General features: G+C 39.1%; 1 protein-coding gene across 4 annotated transcripts in view; it reads right to left on the minus strand.

Moving 5' to 3' along the window:
* doc2b (double C2-like domains, beta) overlaps positions 1-23,018 on the minus strand; it is a 367,984-nt gene that overhangs the window by 111,000 nt on the left and 233,966 nt on the right. For 3 of the 4 annotated variants that reach the window (XM_061962748.2, XM_061962747.2, XM_072913779.1), the window contains one exon: positions 18,287-18,310. The exons of the other annotated variant lie outside the window; for it this stretch is intronic. In XM_061962748.2, coding sequence (XP_061818732.2) covers positions 18,287-18,310 — 24 coding nt within the window. The remainder of the gene's footprint in view (positions 1-18,286; positions 18,311-23,018) is intronic. 4 annotated transcript variants of the gene reach the window in all.

Consider the following 23,018-nt stretch of genomic DNA (forward strand, 5'->3'; position numbering starts at 1 on the left):
AATGACAAAAATCAGATTTATATCCAAAACTTTTTTTTGATAGCTTGTGCTTTTTGTTACTAGTTTTACTTTAAAACTACTCATGACAAGTTCAAGTAATTGTGTAAAGCCTGAGAAAAAAAACCCTACTACATTATAATGCAAAAAGGGTAAAGTCCCGGACTTGTTCTCAATTTCTTTCGGTTGTTTTTATTATTATTGTCCATTTCCCAGCGATAAATGCATTATTCTAATGACAAAAATCTGATTTATATCCAAAAGTTGGTGTGGACATACTGTTGCTTACGTTTTTTTTTTTTTGTTAGCTTGTGCTTTTTGTTACTAGTTTTAGATTAAAACTACTCATGACATGTTCAAGAAATTGAGTAAAGCTCGAGGAAAAAAACCCTACTACATTATAACGCCAAAAGGGTAAAGTTCCGGACTTGTTCTCGGTTTCTTTCTGCGGTTTTTATTATTTTTGTCCATTTCCCAGCGATAAATGCATTATTCTAATGACAAACATCTGATTTATATCAAAAAGTTGTTGTTGGTGTGGACATACTGTTGCCTAAGTTCTTGTGCTTTTTGTTACTAGTTTTAAATTAAAACTACTCATGACAAGTTCAAGAAATTGTGTAAAGAACCCAGAAAAAAAACCCTACTACATTATAATGCAAAAAGGGTAAAGTTCCGGTCTTGTTCTCAAGTTCTTTCGGTTGTTTTTATTATTTTTGTCCATTTCCCAGCGATAAATGCATTAATCTAATGACAAAAATCTGATTTATATCCAAAAGTTGGTGTGGACATACTGTTGCTTACGTTTTGTTTTTTTTGTTAGCTTGTGCTTTTTGTTACTAGCTTTAGATTAAAACTACTCATGACATGTTCAAGAAATTGAGTAAAGCTCGAGGAAAAAAACCCTAGTACATTATAACGCCAAAAGGGTAAAGTTCCGGACTTGTTCTCGATTTCTTTCTGCGGTTTTTATTATTTTTGTCCATTTCCCAGCGATAAATGCATTATACTAATGACAAAAATCTGATTTATATCCAAATGTTGTTGTTGGTGTGGACATACTGTTGCCTAAGGTCTTGTGCTTTTTGTTACAAGTTTCACATTAAAACTACTCACGACATGTTGAAGAAATTGTGTTAAGCCTGAGGAAAAAAACCCTCCTACATTATAACGAAACAAGGGTAAAGTTCCGGCCTTTTTCTCGATTTCTTTCGGCGGTTTTTATTATTTTTGTCCATTTCCCAACGATAAATGCATTATTCTAATGACAAAAATCAGATTTATATCCACATGTTTTTTCTGATAGCTTGTGCTTTTATTTATTAGTTTTACATTAAAACTACTCATGACATGTTCAAGAAATTGTGTAAAGCCCGAGGAAAAAAACCCTACTACATTATAACGCAAAAAGGTTAAAGTTCCGGTCTTTTTCTCGATTTCTTTTGGCGGTTTATATTATTTTTGTCCATTTCCCAGCGATAAATGCATTATTCTAATGACAAAAATCAGATTTATATCCAAAAGCTTTTTCTGCTAGCTTGTGCTTTATTTACTAGTTTTACCTTAAAACTACTCATGAAAAGTTCAAGAAATTGTGTAAAGTCCAAGAAAAAAAACCCTACTACATTATAATGCGAAAAGGGTAAAGTTACGGACTTGTTCTTAATTTCTTTCGGCGGTTTTTATTATTTTTGTCCATTTCCCAGCGATAAATGCATTATTCTAATGACACAAATGTGACTTACATCCAAAAGTTGGTGTGGTCATACTATTGCTTAATTTGTTGTTGTTGTTAGCTTGTGCTTTTTGTTACTAGTTTTAGATTAAAACTACTCATGACATGTGCAACAAATTGAGTAAGCCAGAAAAAACTACTACTACATTATAACGCAAAAAGGTTAAAGTTCCGGCCTTTTTCTCAATTTATTTCGGCTGTTTTTATTATTTTTGTCCAATACCAGCGATAAATGCGATGACAAAAATCTGATTTATACCCAAATGTTGCTGTTGGTGTGGACATACTGCTGCTTAAGTTCTTGTGCTTTTTGTTACTAGTTTTACGTTAAAACTACACATGACATGTTCAAGAAATTGTGTAAAGCCCGAGAAAAAAACCCCTACTACATTATAACACAAAAACGGTAAAGTTCCGGACTTGTTCTCAATTTCTTTCGGCAGTTTTTATTATTTTTATCCATTTCCCAGCGATAAATGCATTATTCTAATGACAAAAATCAGATTTATATCGAAATGTTTTTTTTTTGCTAGCTTGTGCTTTTATTTACTAGTTTTACGTTAAAACTACTCATGACATGTTCAAGACATTGTGTAAAGCCCGAGAAAAAAAAAAACCCTACAATATAACGCAAAAGGGGTAAAGTTCCACACTTAACCTCAATTTCTTCCGCAGTTTTTATTATTTTTGTCCATTTCCCAGCGATAAATGCATTATTCTAATGACAAAAATCGGATTTATATTCAAATGTTGTTGTTGGTGTGGACATACTGTTGCCTAAGGTCTTGTGCTTTTTGTTACAAGTTTCACATTAAAACTACTCACGACATGTTGACTTTTTCTCGATTTCTTTCGGCGGTTTTTATTATTTTTGTCCATTTCCCAGCGATAAATGCATTATTCTAATGACAAAAATCTGATTTATATCCAAATGTTTTTTCTGCTAACTTGTGCTCTTATTTACTAGTTTTACGTTAAAACTACTCATGACATGTTCAAGAAATTGTGTAAAGCCTGAGAAAAAAAACCCTCCTACATTATAACACAAAAACGGTAAAGTTCCGGACTTGTTCTCAATTTCTTTCGGCAGTTTTTATTATTTTTATCCATTTCCCAGCGATAAATGCATTATTCTAATGACAAAAATCAGATTTATATCGAAATGGTTTTTTTTTGCTAGCTTGTGCTTTTATTTACTAGTTTTACGTTAAAACTACTCATGACATGTTCAAGACATTGTGTAAAGCCCGAGAAAAAAAAAAACCCTACAATATAACGCAAAAGGGGTAAAGTTCCACACTTAACCTCAATTTCTTCCGCAGTTTTTATTATTTTTGTCCATTTCCCAGCGATAAATGCATTATTCTAATGACAAAAATCGGATTTATATTCAAATGTTGTTGTTGGTGTGGACATACTGTTGCCTAAGGTCTTGTGCTTTTTGTTACAAGTTTCACATTAAAACTACTCACGACATGTTGACTTTTTCTCGATTTCTTTCGGCGGTTTTTATTATTTTTGTCCATTTCCCAGCGATAAATGCATTATTCTAATGACAAAAATCTGATTTATATCCAAATGTTTTTTCTGCTAACTTGTGCTCTTATTTACTAGTTTTACGTTAAAACTACTCATGACATGTTCAAGAAATTGTGTAAAGCCCGAGAAAAAAACCCCTCCTACATTATAACACAAAACCGGTAAAGTTCCGGACTTGTTCTCAATTTCTTTCGGCAGTTTTTATTATTTTTGTCCATTTCCCAGCGATAAATGCATTATTCTAATGACAAAAATCTGATTTATATCCAAAACTTTTTTTTGATAGCTTGTGCTTTTTGTTACTAGTTTTACGTTACAACTACTCATGACATGTTCAAGAAATTGTGTAAAGCCTGAGAAAAAAAACCCCCTACAATATAACGCAAAAAGGGTAACGTTCCACATTTAATCTCAATTTCTTCGGCAGTTTTTATTATTTTTGTCCATTTCCCAGCGATAAATGCATTATTCTAATGACAAAAATCAGATTTATATCAAAATGTTTTTTTTTTGCTAGCTTGTGCTTTTTGTTACTAGTTTTACATTAAAACTACTCACGACATGTTCAAGAAATTGTGTAAAGCCCGAGAAAAAAAACCCTACTCCATTATAACGCCAAAAGGGTAAAGTTCCGGACTTGTTCTCGATTTCTTTCTGCGGTTTTTATTATTTTTGTCCATTTCCCAGCGATAAATGCATTATTCTAATGACACAAATCTGATTTATATCCAAAAGTTGTTGTTGGTGTGGACATACTGTTGCCTAAGGTCTTGTGCTTTTTGTTACAAGTTTCACATTAAAACTACTCACGACATGTTCAAGAAATTGTGTAAAGCCTGAGAAAAAAAAAACTACTACATTATAACGCAAAAAGGGTAAAGTTCTGAACTTGTTCTCAATTTCTTTCTGCAATTTTTATCGTTTTTGTCCATTTCCCGGCAATAAATGCATTATTCTAATGACAAAAATCGGATTTATATCCAAAAGTTTTTTTTGCTAGCTTGTGCTTTTATTTACTAGTTTTACATTAAAACTACTCATGACATGTTCAAGACATTGTGTAAAGCCCGAGAAAAAAAACAACCCTACAATATAACGCAAAAGGTGTAAAGTTCCACACTTAATCTCAATTTCTTTGGCAGTTTTTATTATTTTTGTCCATTTCCCAGCGATAAATGCATTATTCTAATGACAAAAATCAGATTTACTGTATATCCAAATGTTTTTTTTGCTAGCTTGTGCTTTTATTTACTAGTTTTACGCTAAAACTACTCATGACATGTTCAAGACATTGTGTAAAGCCCGAGAAAAAAAAACCCTACTACATTATAACACAAAAACGGTAAAGTTCCGGACTTGCTCTCAATTTCTTTCGGCAGTTTTTATTATTTTTATCCCTCTCCCAGCGATAAACGTATTAGTCTAATGACAAAAATCAGACTTATATCCAAATAATTTTTTTGCTAGCTTGTGCTTTTATTTACTAGTTTTACGTTAAAACTACTCATGACATGTTCAAGACATTGTGTAAAGCCCGAGAAAAAAAAAAAACCCTACCATAAAACGCAAAAGGGGTAAAGTTCCACACTTAATCTCAATTTCTTCGGCAGTTTTTTATTATTTTTGTCCATTTCCCAGCGATAAATGCATTATTCTAATGACAAAAATCAGATTTATATCCAAATGTTGTTGTTGGTGTGGACATACTGTTGCCTAAGGTCTTGTGCTTTTTGTTACAAGTTTCACATTAAAACTACTCACGACATGTTCAAGAAATTGTGTAAAGCCTGAGAAAAAAAACCCCTACTACATTATAACGCAAAAAGGGTAACGTTCTAAACTTGTTTTCAATTTCTTTCTGCGGTTTTTATCGTTTTTGTCCATTTCCCAGCGATAAATGCATTATTCTAATGACAAAAATCGGATTTATATCCAAATGTTGTTGTTGGTGTGGACATACCGTTGCCTAAGTTCTTGTGCTTTTTGTTACTAGTTTTACGTTAAAACTACTCATGACAAGTTCAAGATATTGTGTAAAGCCCGAGAAAAAAAACCCTACTACATTATAACACAAAAACGGTAACGTTCTAAACTTGTTTTCAATTTCTTTCTGCGGTTTTTATCGTTTTTGTCCATTTCCCAGCGATAAATGCATTATTCTAATGACAAAAATCGGATTTATATCCAAATGTTGTTGTTGGTGTGGACATACCGTTGCCTAAGTTCTTGTGCTTTTTCTTACTAGTTTTACGTTAAAACTACTCATGACAAGTTCAAGATATTGTGTAAAGCCCGAGAAAAAACCCCCTACTACATTATAACACAAAAACGGTAAAGTTCCGGACTTGTTATCAATTTCTTTTGGCAGTTTTTATTATTTTTATCCATTTCCCAGCGATAAATGCATTATTCTAAAGACAAAAATCTGATTTATATCCAAAACTTTTTTTTGATAGCTTGAACTTTTTGTTACTAGTTTTACGTTAAAACTACTCATGACATGTTCAAGACATTGTGTAAAGCCCGAGAAAAAACCCCCCTACAATATAACGCAAAAGGGGTAAAGTTCCACACTTAATCTCAATTTCTTCGGCAGTTTTTATTATTTTTGTCCATTTCCCAGCGATAAACGTATTAGTCTTATGACAAAAATCAGACTTATATCCAAATAATTTTTTTGCTAGCTTGTGCTTTTATTTACTAGTTTTACGTTAAAACTACTCATGACATGTTCAAGACATTGTGTAAAGCCCGAGAAAAAACCCCCCTACAATATAACGCAAAAGGGGTAAAGTTCCACATTTAATCTCAATTTCTTCGGCAGTTTTTATTATTTTTGTCCATTTCCCAGCGATAAATGCATTATTCTAATGACAAAAATCTGATTTATATCCAAATGTTGTTGTTTGTGTGGACATACTGTTGCCTAAGGTCTTGTGCTTTTTGCTACAAGTTTCACATTAAAACTACTCACAACATGTTGAAGAAATTGTGTTAAGCCTGAGGAAAAAAATCCTCCTACATTATAACGAAAAAAGGGTAAAGTTCCGGCCTTTTTCTCGATTTCTTTTGGCGGTTTTTATTATTTTTGTCCATTTCCCAGTGATAAATGCATTATTCTAATGACAAAAATCTGATTTATATCCAAATGTTTTTTCTGCTAACTTGTGCTCTTATTTACTAGTTTTACGTTGAAACTACTCATGACATGTTCAAGAAATTGTGTAAAGCCCGAGAAAAACCCCCCCACTACATTATAATGCAAAAAGGGTAAAGTTCCGGACTTGTTCTCAATTTCTTTCGGCGGTTTTTATTATTTTTATCCATTTCCCAGCGATAAATGCATTATTCTAATGACACAAATCAGATTTATATCGAAAAGTTTTTTTTTTGCTAGCTTGTGCTTTTATTTACTAGTTTTATGTTAAAACTACTCATGACATGTTCAAGACATTGTGTAAAGCCCGAGAAAAAAAACAACCCTACAATATAACGCAAAAGGGGTAAAGTTCCACACTTAACCTCAATTTCTTCCGCAGTTTTTATTATTTTTGTCCATTTCCCAGCGATAAATGCATTATTCTAATGACAAAAATCGGATTTATATTCAAATGTTGTTGGTGTGGACATACTGTTGCCTAAGGTCTTGTGCTTTTTGTTACAAGTTTCACATTAAAACTAAACACGACATGTTGACTTTTTCTCGATTTCTTTCAGCGGTTTTTATTATTTTTGTCCATTTCCCAGCGATAAATGCATTATTCTAATGACAAAAATCTGATTTATATCCAAATGTTTTTTCTGCTAACTTGTGCTCTTATTTACTAGTTTTACGTTAAAACTACTCATGACATGTTCAAGAAATTGTGTAAAGCCCGAGAAAAAAAACCCTCCTACATTATAACACAAAAACGGTAAAGTTCCGGACTTGTTCTCAATTTCTTTCGGCAGTTTTTATTATTTTTATCCACTTCCCAGTGATAAATGCATTATTCTAATGACAAAAATCTGATTTATATCCAAAACTTTTTTTTGATAGCTTGTGCTTTTTGTTACTAGTTTTACGTTACAACTACTCATGACATGTTCAAGAAATTGTGTAAAGCCTGAGAAAAAAAAAACCCTACAATATAACGCAAAAAGGGTAACGTTCCACATTTAATCTCAATTTCTTCGGCAGTTTTTATTATTTTTGTCCATTTCCCAGCGATAAATGCATTATTCTAATGACAAAAATCAGATTTATATCAAAATGTTTTTTTTTTGCTAGCTTGTGCTTTTTGTTACTAGTTTTACATTAAAACTACTCACGACATGTTCAAGAAATTGTGTAAAGCCCGAGAAAAAAACCCCTACTCCATTATAACGCCAAAAGGGTAAAGTTCCGGACGTCTTCATTATTATATCTGACCGCGGGCGGATGACACGTCAGTCACTGCGAGCCGCAGATAACGGGCCGGTGGCTGGGTTAAACGGGCCATCGATTGAATCTAGAACCAGTCGATACCAGAGTGGCGTTAACGAAGGGGTTAATGGTGGAGGGGTGTGCGGTTGGGGGACGCAGGGGATCGACGCAGGTGCTCTGATCAAGGCCACTTGACGAACACGCCCGGGTGATGGAAGCGGGTAATACGGAGAGCCGGCAGATGGGTCCAATTCATCACCGGCGAGTGTCGATGTTGATGATCCCGAGGCTTCAGGGAGGGTCACATAGGGACACCATGATAAAGAGTCATGGATTTTGGTGGAAAAACACAACACATATACTCATTTTGGGATTTTCATCAGCAGACAGAGATGGTCCAAGGCGGCCGGATGACTCATTTGTGATTGTGCACAACACGGACCAGTCGATCATTGCCTCGCCAGCGCTCACACGGAGAAGGCGGCCGTTGTCGAGCAGCAGCTTTACAGAGCCTCCAGTGTCTTGTTTGAAGCCAACATAAAACACGTTCGTTAACGCCTCGATTTGATTAACCACCGGTCTGACATAGTTGCCGTTGTATGTGGTCTAAAGCAGTGTTTTTCAACCTTTTTCGAGCCAAGGCACATTTTTTGCGTTGAAAAAATGCGGAGGCACACCACCAGCAGACATCATTAAAAAACGAAACTCAGTTGACAGTAAAAAGTCGTTGTCACAATTGTTGGGTATGACTTTAAAGCATAACCAAGCATGCATCAATATATGCATCTTGTCTCAAAGTAGGTGTACTGTCACCACTTGTCACATCACACCCTGACTTATTTGGAGTTTTTTGCTGTTTTCCTGTGTGTAGTGTTTTAGTTCTTGTTTTGCGCTCCTATTTTAATGGTTTTTTCTCTTTTTTGGTATTTTCCTATAGCAGTTTCATGTCTTCCTTTGAGCGATGTTTCCCGCATCTACTTTGTTTTAGCAATCAAGAAGATTTTAGTTGTTTTTATCATTTGTGGCAGTGACGTGCGGGGCCTCACCTGCCATCATGGAAAGAAAAAAAATGTAAAAAGAAAAAAAATTTTTTTAATTGTTATATGTATCCAGTGATTATACTATAAAGTTATTTTCCATTTAACTTCACCAGTTTTAGATTATTTTTATTCAAAATCGCTGAATTTTCACATTTGCCGTTCAAATACTGAGAAGAGACGGTTCGGTGATCAGCAGCCAGTTGAGGCACGTCACTCAGTGCCTCAACATGGATTGTGGACTCGGCTAACTGCTGGCCTGCTGTGCAGTGAGACCGTATTGCTATATGAATTATATTATACATTTCCATAGTTTAGTTAGCTGAGGTATATAATGTACAGTGTATTTTGTCAACAACTGTATGTGTGTAACGTATTTCTTGTGCTGAGCAATCATAAAACTGCTGCGAAGACGCACTGTGTGAGGCTCGCGTAATCCCGCCTCCTGGTGCCGGTTATTGCACCTCCGCCGCAGACTGCACCCCCCGACGGGAGCGCCACACCAACCAAAGCCCACACCCAAACCCTCCACGTGCAAGACCGAATCCACCCAAAAAAAGTCACTTAACAAGAAGCCAAAAAGTGCAAAAACAACATTGCTCGCGCTGGAGGAGCCGTGAACGACTGCAGGGACACAACATTAGGTACACCTGCAGACTGCAGCACTGATTTCATATTTCATTCATTCACAACTCCTCCAACACGAACACCACTGTTCCCGCACTTATAAGTAAAGGTAAGACCATAATAACGTTTTTTTTAATTAAATGTGCTTTTTTGTGTGCTACAGTTTGTATGTGTAAAGTTAAAGTTAAGTTAAAGTACCAATGATTGTCACACACACACTAGGTGTGGTGAAATTTGTCCTCTGCATTTAACCCATCCCCTTGCTCACGCCCTGGGATGTGAGGGGAGCAGTGGGCAGCAGCGGCGCCGCACCCGGGAATAATTGTTGGTGATTTAACCCCCAATTCCAACCCTTGATGCTGAGTGCCAAGCAGGGAAGAATGCTGGTATGAGCTTTTAAACATAACCCGTTAACTGCTGCCAATCAAATGGTGAATAAGATACTCTTTAGGGTTCATATGTTTGTAAATCTGACTGTGATGAAGTCAGTGCCTCACCAGCCATCAACCTCACCGCACGTCACTGCTTTGTGGGGACATTGTTGATTGTCATGTCATGTTCGGATGTACTTTGTGGACGTCGTCTTTGCTCCACAGTAAGTCTTTGCTGTCGTCCAGCATTATGTTTTTGTTTACTTTGTAGCCAGTTCAGTTTTAGTTTCGTTCTGCGTAGCCTTCCCTAAGCTTCAATGCCTTTTCTTAGGAGCACTCACCTTTTGTTTATTTTTGGTTTAAGCATTAGACACCTTTTTACCTGCACGCTGCCTCCCGCTGTTTCCGACATCTACAAAGCAATTAGCTACCTGCTACCACCTACTGATATGGAAGAGTATTACACAGTTACTCTGCCGAGCTCTAGACAGCACCGACACTCAACAACAACACATCATTTGCAGACTATAATTACTGGTTTGCAAAAAATATTTTTAACCCAAATAGTTGAAATTAGATAATCTCCCACGGCACACCAGACTGTATCTCACGGCACACTAGTGTGCCGCGGCACAGTGGTTGAAAAACACTGGTCTAAAGAAGAGCTGCCGGGTTGTTTATTAGTGCAGAGCAGGGCTGGGCCAATAAAACGATCTCAACTTATATTGATACACACGTAATTGATATCGATAAAAAATGTGTATATATATATATATATATATATATATATATATATATATATATATATATATATATATATATATATATATATATATATATATATATATATATATAGTAACACTTTAGTATGGGGAACCTATTCACCATTAATTAGTTGCTTATCAAAGTAACAAAGACTTAATTTAGAGTTATTTGGACACTAGGGGGACATATACGGGTAAGGGTTAGGGTTACTAATAAGCAATAATTCTGAGGTTATTGAGGGACCCCGAGGCGTTCCCAGGCCAGCCGGGAGACATAGTCTTCCCAACGTGTCCTGGGTCTTCCCCGTGGCCTCCTACCGGTCGGACGTGCCCTAAACACCTCCCTAGGGAGGCGTTCGGGTGGCATCCTGACCAGATGCCCGAACCACCTCATCTGGCTCCTCTCGATGTGGAGGAGCAGCGGCTTTACTTTGAGCTCCTCCCGGATGGCAGAGCTTCTCACCCTATCTTTAAGGGAGAGCCCCGCCACCCGGCGGAGGAAACTCATTCCGGCCGCTTGTACCCGTGATACTGTCCTTTCGGTCATAACCAAAAGCTCATGACCATAGGTGAGGATGGGAACGTAGATCGACCGGTAAATTGAGAGCTTTGCCTTCCGGCTCAGCTCCTTCTTCACCACAACGGATCGATACAGCGTCCGCATTACTGAAGACGCCGCACTGATCCGCCTGTCGATCTCACGATCCACTCTTCCCTCACTCGTGAACAAGACTCCGAGGTACTTGAACTCCTCCACTTGGGGCAAGATCTCCTCCCCAACCCGGAGATGGCACTCCACCCTTTTCCGGGCGAGAACCATGGACTCGGACTTGGAGGTGCTGATTCTCATCCCAGTCGCTTCACACTCAGCTGCGAACCGATCCAGTGAGAGCTGAAGATCCTGGCCAGATGAAGCCATCAGGACCACATCATCTGCAAAAAGCAGAGACCTAATCCTGCAGCCACCAAACCAGATCCCCTCAACGCCTTGACTGCGCCTAGAAATTCTGTCCATAAAAGTTATGAACAGAATCGGTGACAAAGGGCAGCCTTGGCGGAGTCCAACCCTCACTGGAAACGTGTCCGACTTACTACCGGCAATGCGGACCAAGCTCTGGCACTGATCATACAGAGAGCGGACTGCCACAATCAGACAGTCCGATACCCCATACTCTCTGAGCACTCCCCACAGGACTTCCCGAGGGACACGGTCGAATGCCTTCTCCAAGTCCACAAAACACATGTAGACTGGTTGGGCAAACTCCCATGCACCCTCAAGGACCCTGCCGAGAGTATAGAGCTGGTCCACAGTTCCACGACCAGGACGAAAACCACACTGTTCCTCCAGAATCCGAGGTTCGACTATCCGGCGTAGCCTCCTCTCCAGTACACCTGAATAGACCTTACCGGGAAGGCTGAGGAGTGTGATCCCACGATAGTTAGAACACACCCTCCGGTTCCCCTTCTTAAAGAGAGGAACCACCACCCCGGTCTGCCAATCCAGTGGTACCGCCCCCGATGTCCACGCGATGCTGCAGAGTACGTTAGGAAGCGGTTACTGCATAACGTAAAATAATTTCCGTACCTAAATAAGAATAACAGACCAAATTAAATGTTCCACATGCCACGCAACTTCTTGGCGGTAAACTTGCAAGAAATTGTTCGTGTCCGGTTTCTCTATGTTTACATTTTCACACTTTGCACTGTTTTGTTACACTTTATTAAGCATGTCAAACATGTTCCTTATTTTTTGCACCTCAATTTAAAGAGGTTATGATTGAGTGTTTATTGTGATTTTAGAATTTTAACATGGATTCGGTGTTTTCCTCGGTTGTGTTGACATTTGCTTTCCTTTCTGCCTTGATATTTGAGGAGATTATAATCAGTTTGAAATAAAAATGTTAATATTTCTTACTCCTGGTCCAGGGGTCGGCAACCCAAAATGTTGAAAGAGCCTTATTGGACCAAAAATACAAAAACAAATCTGTCTGGAGCCGCAAAAAATTAAAAGCCATATTACATACAGATAGTGTGTCATGAGATATAAATTAAATTAATATGACTTAAAGGAAACTAAATGACCTCAAATATAGCTACAAATGAGGCATAATTAAGCAATATGTACATATAGCTAGCCTAAATAGCATGTTAGCATCGATTAGCTCACAGTCATGCAGTGACCAAATATGTCTGATTAGCACTCCACACAAGTCAATAACATCAACAAAACTCCAAAACTCACCTCTGTGGATTCATGCACAACGTTTAAAAGTTTGGTGGACAACATGAGACAGAAAAAGAAGTGGCATAAAACACGTCCTAGAAAGTCGCAGAAAGATATACATGTAAACAAACTAAGGTGAGTTCAAGGACTGCCAAAATTAGTAGGACAAAAGGGTGCTCTCCAAATACTCGAATCAGTGAAGCACGTTTAATACAAACAGTGTGCTTTATAACAATTAGGGAGGTTTGTGTCATGTTTGTCCTCCTACAGAAACCATATTAAAACAACATTTTTTTTCTTTTCCCCTCAACTTTTTCCATTTTTCATACATTTTTGAAAAAGCTCCAGAGAGCCACTAGGGCGGCGCTAAAGAGCCGCATGCAGCTCTAGAGCCGCGGGTTGCCGACCCCTGTCCTGGTCCATATTACCCATAGGTCATAAAAAGTAACAATAATCATCAATATAAAATAGATAGATAGATAGTACTTTATTGATTCCTTCAGGAGAGTTCCCTCAGGAAAATGTAAATTCCAGCAGCAGTGTATAAAATTGTAAAAAGTAAAATGTAAATAATGGGGGTATAAATGGAAAATAGAATAAAAATAAAAAAGCAACAATGAGAATAAAAATATAATAGTAAAATAAGAATATAACAAGAGAAACTAGGCAGTAGTGACCATGTTATGAAAAAGTATTGCACTGTTATTATAAAACACCTATATCGTGATGCAGTTTACAGCCCTAGTGTAAAATAAAAAAAACATTACTGTAGATTTGATCCATATTGCCGCTGCAGACGTCCTCTAAATACACATTTAAATCTATCTAATAGCTCTTTGTTTTGCTTAATCTGTTCTCTCGCCACGGTTTAGCTATAATTACAGCATTTACATAAATGGATGCCTTTGTGGCATATTTTTAACATACATTTTCCTGTGTGGCCTTCCACTGTACTCACATTTGCGTATTGGCGTTGTCTTTGCAATAGCAATTCTTTGTATCTTTGATATGTACAAAATAAACCACATAGTGTTAGAGTAAAATGAGCAAACTACATAAATAACATACTGTAATTCGATTTTGGTATCATTTTTTTTTATCTTGATGGATTGAAAATGAACACCAATGAGTTGACTGATGAACATTATCACATCATTTATTCAGAATAACGACAAATAAAGATAGAATATTATTAACCGCAACATGTACAGTATTTTTCGGACTGTAAGTCGCGGTTTTTTTCATAGTTTGGCCGGGGGTGCGACTTATACTCAGGAGCGACTTATGTGTGAAATTATTGACACATTACCGTAAAATATCAAATAATATTTATCTCATTCACGTAAGAGACTAGACGTATAAGATTTCATGGGATTTAGCGATTAGGAGTGACAGATTGTTTGATAAACGTATAGCATGTTCTATATGTTATAGTTATTTGAATGACTCTTACCATAAAATGTTACGTTAACATACCAGGCACGTTCTCAGTTGGTTATTTATGCCTCATATAACGTACACTTATTCAGCCTGTTGTTCACTATTCTTTATTTATTTTAAATTGCCTTTCAAATGTCTATTCTTGGTGTTGGCTTTTATCGAATAAATCCCCCCAAAAATGTGACTTATACTCCAGTGCGACTTATACATGCTTTTTTCCTTCTTTATTATGCATTTTCGGCAGTTGCGACTTATACTCTGGTGCGATTTATACTCCGAACAATACGGTAAGTGTAAAAAAACAACAACAACATTATAAAGTTAAAGTGCCAATGATTGTCACACACACACTAGGTGTGGCGAAATTATTCTCTGCATTTGACCCATCACCCTTGATCACCCCCTGGGAGGTAAGGGGAGCAGTGAGCAACAGCGGTGGCCGCGCCCGGGAATCATTTTTGGTGATTTAACCCCCAATTCCAACCCTTGATGCTGAGTGCCAAGCAGGGTGGTAATGGGTCCCATTTTTAATAGTCTTTGGTATGACTTGACCGGGGTTTGAACTCACAACCTACCAATCTCATGATTTGTGTATTTTCAGAATGTGGCCCTGCGATGAGGTGGCGACTTGTCCAGGGTATTTTCAGAATGTGCTTGTTCTATTTCGAAACAAAGAAAACAATCTGAAGTTGTCTTTATTTTTAGGTTATCGTGTCGGGATTTTACCAGTCCGGCCCACTTGGGAGTAGATTTTTCTTCATGTGACCCCCCATCTAAAATTAGTTTGACACCTCCAGACTACAGGCTTTGTGAAGAAAATCAGCAAATTGCTAGCCGAGCAAATGCGTCAGGATAAATGAGTCAAAAAGCCTAAATAAAATCAGCTGCCCCAACTCCATTTAATCAGCCGTGCTGGTGCGTCCGCTTCCGAGGGATGCCGTTTAAAGGGGAACATTATCACAATTTCAGAATGGTTAAAACCATTAAAAATCAGTTCCCAGTGGCTTATTATATTTTTCGAAGTTTTTTTCAAAATTTTACCCATCACGCAATATCCCTAAAAAAGCTTCAAAGTGCCTGATTTTAACCATCGTTATAAACACCCGTCCATTTTCCTGTGACGTCACATAGTGAAGCCAACACAAACAAACATGGCGCATAGAACAGCAAGCTATAGCGACATTAGCTCGGATTCAGACTCGGATTTCAGCGGCTTAAGCGATTCAACAGATTACGAATGTATTGAAACGGATGGTTGTAGTGTGGAGGCAGGTAGCGAAAACGAAATTGAAGAAGAAACTGAAGCTATTGAGCCATATCGGTTTGAACCGTATGCAAGCGAAACCGACGAAAACGACACTACAGCCAGCGACACGGGAGAAAGCGAGGACGAATTCGGCGATCGCCTTCTAACCAACGATTGGTATGTGTTTGTTTGGCATTAAAGGAAACTAACAACTATGAACTAGGTTTACAGCATATGAAATACATTTGGCAACAACATGCACTTTGAGAGTGCAGACAGCCCAATTTTCATCAATTAATATATTCTGTAGACATACCCTCATCCGCGCTCTTTTCCTGAAAGCTGATCTGTCCAGTTTTGGAGTTAATGTCAGCAGGCCAGGGAAGCTAGGGTCGATAGGGGGTTTAGCTCGCTCGTCTGCAGGAACAAACTGCCGCCATTGCTTGCAGTGCTACCGAGGTCCTTTGTCCCTGAATTGCTCACACACTCCGGCAGATTCAATGGGGGTCTGGCGGCAGATTTATTTGACTTTATCGTTGGAAATGCATCTGCTTTGAGTGTCGCAGGATATCCACACATTCTTGCCATCTCTGTCGTAGCATAGCTTTCGTCGGTAAAGTGTGCGGAACAAACGTCCAATTTCTTGCCACTTTCGCATCTTTGGGCCACTGGTGCAACTTGAATCCGTCCCTGTTCGTGTTGTTACACCCTCCGACAACACACCGACGAGGCATGATGTCTCCAAGGTACGGAAAACAGTTGAAAAAACGGAAAATAACAGAGCTTATTTGACTCTGTGTTTGAGAAAATGGCGGATTGCTTCCCGATGTGACGCCACGTTGTGACGTCATCGCTCCGAGAGCGAATATTAGAAAGGCGTTTAATTCGCCAAAATTCACCCATTTAGAGTTCGGAAATCGGTTAAAAAAATATATGGTCTTTTTTCTGCAACATCAAGGTATACAGGTAAAAGCCAGTAAATTAGAATATTTTGAAAAACTTGATTTATTTCAGTAATTGCATTCAAAAGGTGTAACTTGTACATTATATTTATTCATTGCACACAGACTGATGCATTCAAATGTTTATTTCATTTAATTTTGATGATTTGAAGTGGCAACAAATGAAAATCCAAAATTCCGTGTGTCACAAAATTAGAATATTACTTAAGGCTAATACAAAAAAGGGATTTTTAGAAATGTTGGCCAACTGAAAAGTATGAAAATGAAAAATATGAGCATGTACAATACTCAATACTTGGTTGGAGCTCCTTTTGCCTCAATTACTGCGTTAATGCGGCGTGGCATGGAGTCGATGAGTTTCTGGCACTGCTCAGGTGTTATGAGAGCCCAGGTTGCTCTGATAGTGGCCTTCAACTCTTCTGCGTTTTTGGGTCTGGCATTCTGCATCTTCCTTTTCACAATACCCCACAGATTTTCTATGGGGCTAAGGTCAGGGGAGTTGGCGGGCCAATTTAGAACAGAAATACCATGGTCCGTAAACCAGGCACGGGTAGATTTTGCGCTGTGTGCAGGCGCTAAGTCCTGTTGGAACTTGAAATCTCCATCTCCATAGAGCAGGTCAGCAGCAGGAAGCATGAAGTGCTCTAAAACTTGCTGGTAGACGGCTGCGTTGACCCTGGATCTCAGGAAACAGAGTGGACCGACACCAGCAGATGACATGGCACCCCAAACCATCACTGATGGTGGAAACTTTACACTAGACTTCAGGCAACGTGGATCCTGTGCCTCTCCTGTCTTCCTCCAGACTCTGGGACCTCGATTTCCAAAGGAAATGCAAAATTTGCTTTCGTCAGAAAACATGACTTTGGACCACTCAGCAGCAGTCCAGCTGGTGTCGGTCCACTCTGTTTCCTGAGATCCAGGGTCAACGCAGCTGTCTACCAGCAAGTTTTAGAGCACTTCATGCTTCCTGCTGCTGACCTGCTCTATGGAGATGGAGATTTCAAGTTCCAACAGGACTTGGCGCCTGCACACAGCGCAAAATCTACCTGTGCCTGGTTTACGGACCATGGTATTTCTGTTCTAAATTGGCCCGCCAACTCCCCTGACCTTAGCCCCATAGAAAATCTGTGGGGTATTGTGAAAAGGAAGATGCAGAATGCCAGACCCAAAAACGCAGAAGAGTTGAAGGCCACTATCAGAGCAACCTGGGCTCTCATAACACCTGAGCAGTGCCAGAAACTCATCGACTCCATGCCACGCCGCATTAACGCAGTAATTGAGGCAAAAGGAGCTCCAACCAAGTATTGAGTATTGTACATGCTCATATTTTTCATTTTCATACTTTTCAGTTGGCCAACATTTCTAAAAATCCCTTTTTTGTATTAGCCTTACACAATATTCTAATTTTGTGACACACGGAATTTTGGATTTTCATTTGTTGCCACTTCAAATCATCAAAATTAAATGAAATAAACATTTGAATGCATCAGTCTGTGTGCAATGAATAAATATAATGTACAAGTTACACCTTTTGAATGCAATTACTGAAATAAATCAAGTTTTTCAAAATATTCTAATTTACTGGCTTTTACCTGTATATTGACGCTTACATAGGTCTGGTGATAATGTTCCCCTTTAAGCTGAAATTAATCAGCTTTAACGGGAAATTGCTTGATGTATGGTGCCTGTCGCCATTTGTGGCTATAGTATAACAAATGCTCGCGATTAGTTGAATGGTCTAATGATCTATTTCAGATGCGTAGCGCTTTCTAACGACAAGGAATGGCGTCTGACGGAAGAGCACGTTCAGTACATTTGGTAATAGAATCACAATGAGGGGTGGCGGTGTCAATCAGGGTTCACAGGTGCGGATCTGCTGGTTTATACAAGACAGAAAGGGACAGCTTGGGCTTTTTGAAGGATCTCAGTGGCTTACCTTTTTGTATCTGGGAACAGGGAGCTGTTTGCACATATAAAACGGCAACAGAAAGGCGTAGTGGAAGCATGCAAAAGAAGAAAAAAGGAGGGGAAAAAAACAAGAGACAGGACAATGTCAAAGTTAATAAGATGGAAAATAAAACAATTAGAGACATAGGAGAATTTAACAAAAAAGGATGTTTACATTTCCCCCCCTATATTGAAACCCTTGGGTCAGGAGTCCAAGTGGCTTTCTCACTTTCCTTAACACTTTGTCACTGTCAGATGCCCACTTGTCGACCTTTTAGACTGCGGTCGCCACGGTTACGCCTTCTCGACATGTGCCCTGTTTGTGTCACGGCTGGTTACACCCTTTGTGTTTGTTAGTGTTCTCCAGTGTTTTGTGTTAGTTCCTGTTCTGTGCTTTTATTTTGCCGGCTTTTCCGGTTTTGTTGCTGTTTTTCCCCCTGGCTGCTTCACTTCTGTCCCGGAGCATTTCCCTTCACCTGTTTTCTGTTTGCAATCAACACTATTTTGATCCTTTTTCTACCTTCGTGGTCGGGACATTGTTATCAATTCTCTATTCTCTGGTAACCATAGATCAGTGGTTCTTAACCTGGGTTCGATCGAACCTGTTAGGATTGAGTTCAAGGGTGGACCCCGGGATGCAGAGAATGGACGCAAGGTATGCGATAAAAAAATGAAAATATTTAATAAGTCCAAAATGGTAACTAAGGGCATACTTGCCAACCCTCCCGGATTTTCCGGGAAACTCCCGAAATTCAGCGCCTCTCCCGAAAACCTCCCTGGACAAATTTTCTCCCGAAAATCTCCCGGAATTCAGGCGGAGCTGGAGGCCACGCCCCCTCCAGCTCCATGCGGACCTGAGTCCGCTTTCCCACAATATAAAGAACGTCTACAGTAAAGCAGTTCGTCTGCCGTAAACAGCAATGTTGTGACACTCTTAAACAGGACAATACTGCCATCTAGTGCATTTGATGAAAGCACTTTTGTGCGTACCACACAGCAATGCATAATCAGAGAGGGTGTTCAGCAAGGTTAGAAAGATAGTGACAGAGAATAGAACAAGGATGGACAATTCAACCCTTAACTCAACAATGAGTAGATGAGTGTTGTGTGTGTGTATATGTGTAAATAAATGAACACTGAAATTCAAGTATTTCTTTTATATATATATATATATATATATATATATATATATATATATATATATATATATATATATATATATATATATATGAAACACTTGACTTGCTGAATTCTAGCTGTAAATATACTCCTCCCCTCTTAACCACGCCCCCGCCCCAACCACACCCCCCACCCTCCACCTCCCAAAATTGGAGGTCTCAAGGTTGGCAAGTATGACTAAGGGTGATGGGGCAAAAGTGCACACTAGTGATGGGTCCGGCAACACCGATGCATCGGCGCATGCGTCGAGCTCATAGAGCAAAACCCTGTGTCGGTGCGCGTACCGCTTTTAGAAAGTCACGTGACCGATCATGAGCTGTTTTGGTCACGTGACCGATACGCGAACTGTGTCGCACTGACGCCTCCTCTGTGCCCTGTGAGCGGGTCTTTTCTACAGCCGGAGAAATAATAACTAAGAAGAGAAAGCGTCTAAAATTGAATACGTTGAAAAAACAGTTTTAAAAAAAAATAAAATTGTGTAAAAATAAATAAATAATCATTTCCCAGTCCACAAGCATCCTCATTCACAACACGTTCTCTTAGATTTCTATTGTATGATACATGTTCACATTATTTATTGACAGTATCTAAAAAAGATAAAAAATATATTTTTATTTAAATGAAGTTATGAAATAATCCTAAATGAAATACAATGACTTGGTTTATATTATTGTATATACTAGGTCATAAAATCAGTGTCAGTTGAGTCAGTCCATAGGTTGCCTGTAGGGATTTTTAATGTCCAGCAGATGTCAGTATTTAGTGACACAGTATCGACGCAGTATCAATACAGTTTCGCAATGTGTCGAAACGCTTCATGACGCCTCATCAACCCATCACTAGTGCACACCATGGGAAATATAACAAAAGTAGTCTCTTTCAGAGTTTTCCTAGTCCTCTCAAAACAAGGTGCCTAGGAAAACAAAAACACAACGAGGTCAATATTACAGGAATATGCGAAGGCAACATACCAGGGAAGCAGAATCAAGGTAGCACATGTCAGAGCGGAGTTCAGGAACAATAACCGGCAGGGACCAGCTGGTAGAGACGCGCTTAAATGCTACGGGGAAGTGATTAGCAGCAGGTGTGCCTCGTTGGGGACAAAAGACTGGGGAAAGAAACTGTCAAACCAATAGAGAAGGCAGGGAGAAGACAACAAACACAACAGAACCCTAGGGGTTCGGTGAGTCGGCTTCAGGGGTTCGGCGGAGCCTCCGCCGCGGAGGTCAAGACACACCCGACTCATTGTGTAAATAAAAACTTCTCCCTATTGGCGTATTATGGATACCCTCAAACAACGTTCCCTCTAATTTTCCATATGCGTGAGCAAACGCAAAAACTTGAGTATTCAGTGGAGCACATGTGAGCACACCTGTCCCAAACCTGACTAAATAACAAATTAAATGTTTTATTATTATAATCAAATGACAGCTCTCATTTCCATGAGATTATTTTCTAATCTAAGTGTTTTGGCCCACTTACAACGACAATAACAAAAAATGTTGTTTTTCATGAGCTGTGTACTAGTATTGTATGTCTGGGTGGAAAAAGAAGAAAAGGAACAGACTTTGCTGTGAAAATAAATTATTTTATTTGATCATTTATCATTTAAATTGACATGTGAGTGGCACTTGCCAAGGTGAAGCCACGCATATCTGAACTGGTCTCTCAAAGGCAACAGCAGAAGTCAGACTGATTTGCAGGTGTGTCATTTTTTGTGAGTTCATGCACTGTGTTGGTTTTGTTCTTTGAACAAGGTGATGTTCATGCACGGTTCATTTTGCGCACCAGTAAAGAAACATAACTTTGCCTTGAATTTGAAAAAAACAAACATTTTATTTTTCACTAAACAAGGGTTTGGTGAATGCGCAAATGAAACTGGTGGGGTTCGGTACCTCCAACAAGGTTAAGAACCACTGCCATAGATGATCCTTTTGATGCTAAGCGTAAGTACACTACTTTGTGGACGCCATCTGCTCAACATTTCCTGTAAATGTTTTGCATTTTGTTTTGTCAGAGCACTTCCCCGTTGCTCTCGCTTTTTGTTCGTTACATCAATAAAACATTTTTTTTTTTTTTTTACTGCACGCTGCTACATCGTTGGTCTGCATCCTTAAATCACAACAACCTCCTGCGTCCTCCACGACGCACCGTTTATCACCGTTTGACAGTTTGTCACTCAGCAACATTCTCCGTTCCTATTGGTAGTAATGTAAGGGTCACTGTGGAGGGAGATGTGGCCAGCGCTGCCTGCAGGAGCAAAAGTCACCGCCTCTGTCCATGGTGCTGAGGACAGAGCACCATCAGACGGGGGCGTGGCTGTGCTGACGGCGAGACACAGCTGGCAGGTGATTAGATTTCACAGGTGGTACGTGTTCATCTAATCATCTGTTGTCTTTAACAATAAGCGGCCGGGAGCAGGAGGGGAGAGAGGATACAATCTATTGACGCTTACATAGGTCTGGTGATAATGTTCCCCTATGCGCCCTATGATCCGGTGCGCCTTCAATATGAAAAAAGTTTGAAAATAGACCATTCATCGGCAGTGCGCCTTATAATCCGGTGCGCCCTAAATACGGTACATTACACTGTGGTTGTCAAGGTTATGCTCTCTTAACTGTCCCTTGGCAACATTCTGTGTTACTCCTAGTAGTAACTTTTTTTTATCACAGTCAAAATAAATGCATAAAAAACAACTGTAAGAAACCCACATGGGCAAGGAAGTGGAAACCTGAGGTGTGTGTTCTCTTTTACATGTTAGCGTGGGTGTGCTGGGAAACAAAAGGACAAACCGCAGGAAAAAGAGCCGGATGAGAAGACGGCAGCGGCGTGTTAAGGTAGGATGCCGTGTAGGCGGGGATGAATTAACGGGTCTTAGACCTTCGTGTCTGATTCATGAACAAGCGGATGTTTTTTTTCGTTTTTTTTCCTCCCATGGGCCCATAAATAAAAACACAACATAAATAAACCTGTGCGTGTAATGTAAAGCGTGTTACTGCAAATCCCAAAAGTGAGTACAGCCCTCACGCTTCAGCAAGTCTTACGATAGAATAAGATAGAAATCTTGCATTATTAGAGATGCCTTTCACAATTGAACCAATACGGTACCAATTTGTGGTACCTGAGAATTGATATCAGCACCCAAAAGTACCAATTTTATTGGCTATCTTGTGTGGTTATGTGATAATACATCTTAATTTGTTTATTGATAAGATCAGTTGATAATATCTGTGCTGTCCAGTTGGTGTATTTTTTTCTTTCTTAAATTTCTCAGCCTTCTTTGCAAGTGGCACTTTGTTTTTCTAAAGTCCTACAAAGTGTTCATACTGTAAGTGTTGTACTTATTAGAAGAAGCATTTAAGTCCCATCTTAAAACTCATTTGTATACTCTAGCCTTTAAATAGCCCCCCTGTTAGACCAGTTGATCTGCCGTTTCTTTTCTTTTCTCCTCTGCTCCCCTTTTCCTTGAGGGGGGGGGCACAGGTCCGGTGGCCATGGATGAAGTGCTGGCTGTCCAGAGTCGGGACCCGGGGTGGACCGCT

Source organism: Nerophis lumbriciformis, linkage group LG09 (genome assembly GCF_033978685.3).
Source record: "Nerophis lumbriciformis linkage group LG09, RoL_Nlum_v2.1, whole genome shotgun sequence".
NCBI lineage: Eukaryota > Metazoa > Chordata > Actinopteri > Syngnathiformes > Syngnathidae > Nerophis > Nerophis lumbriciformis.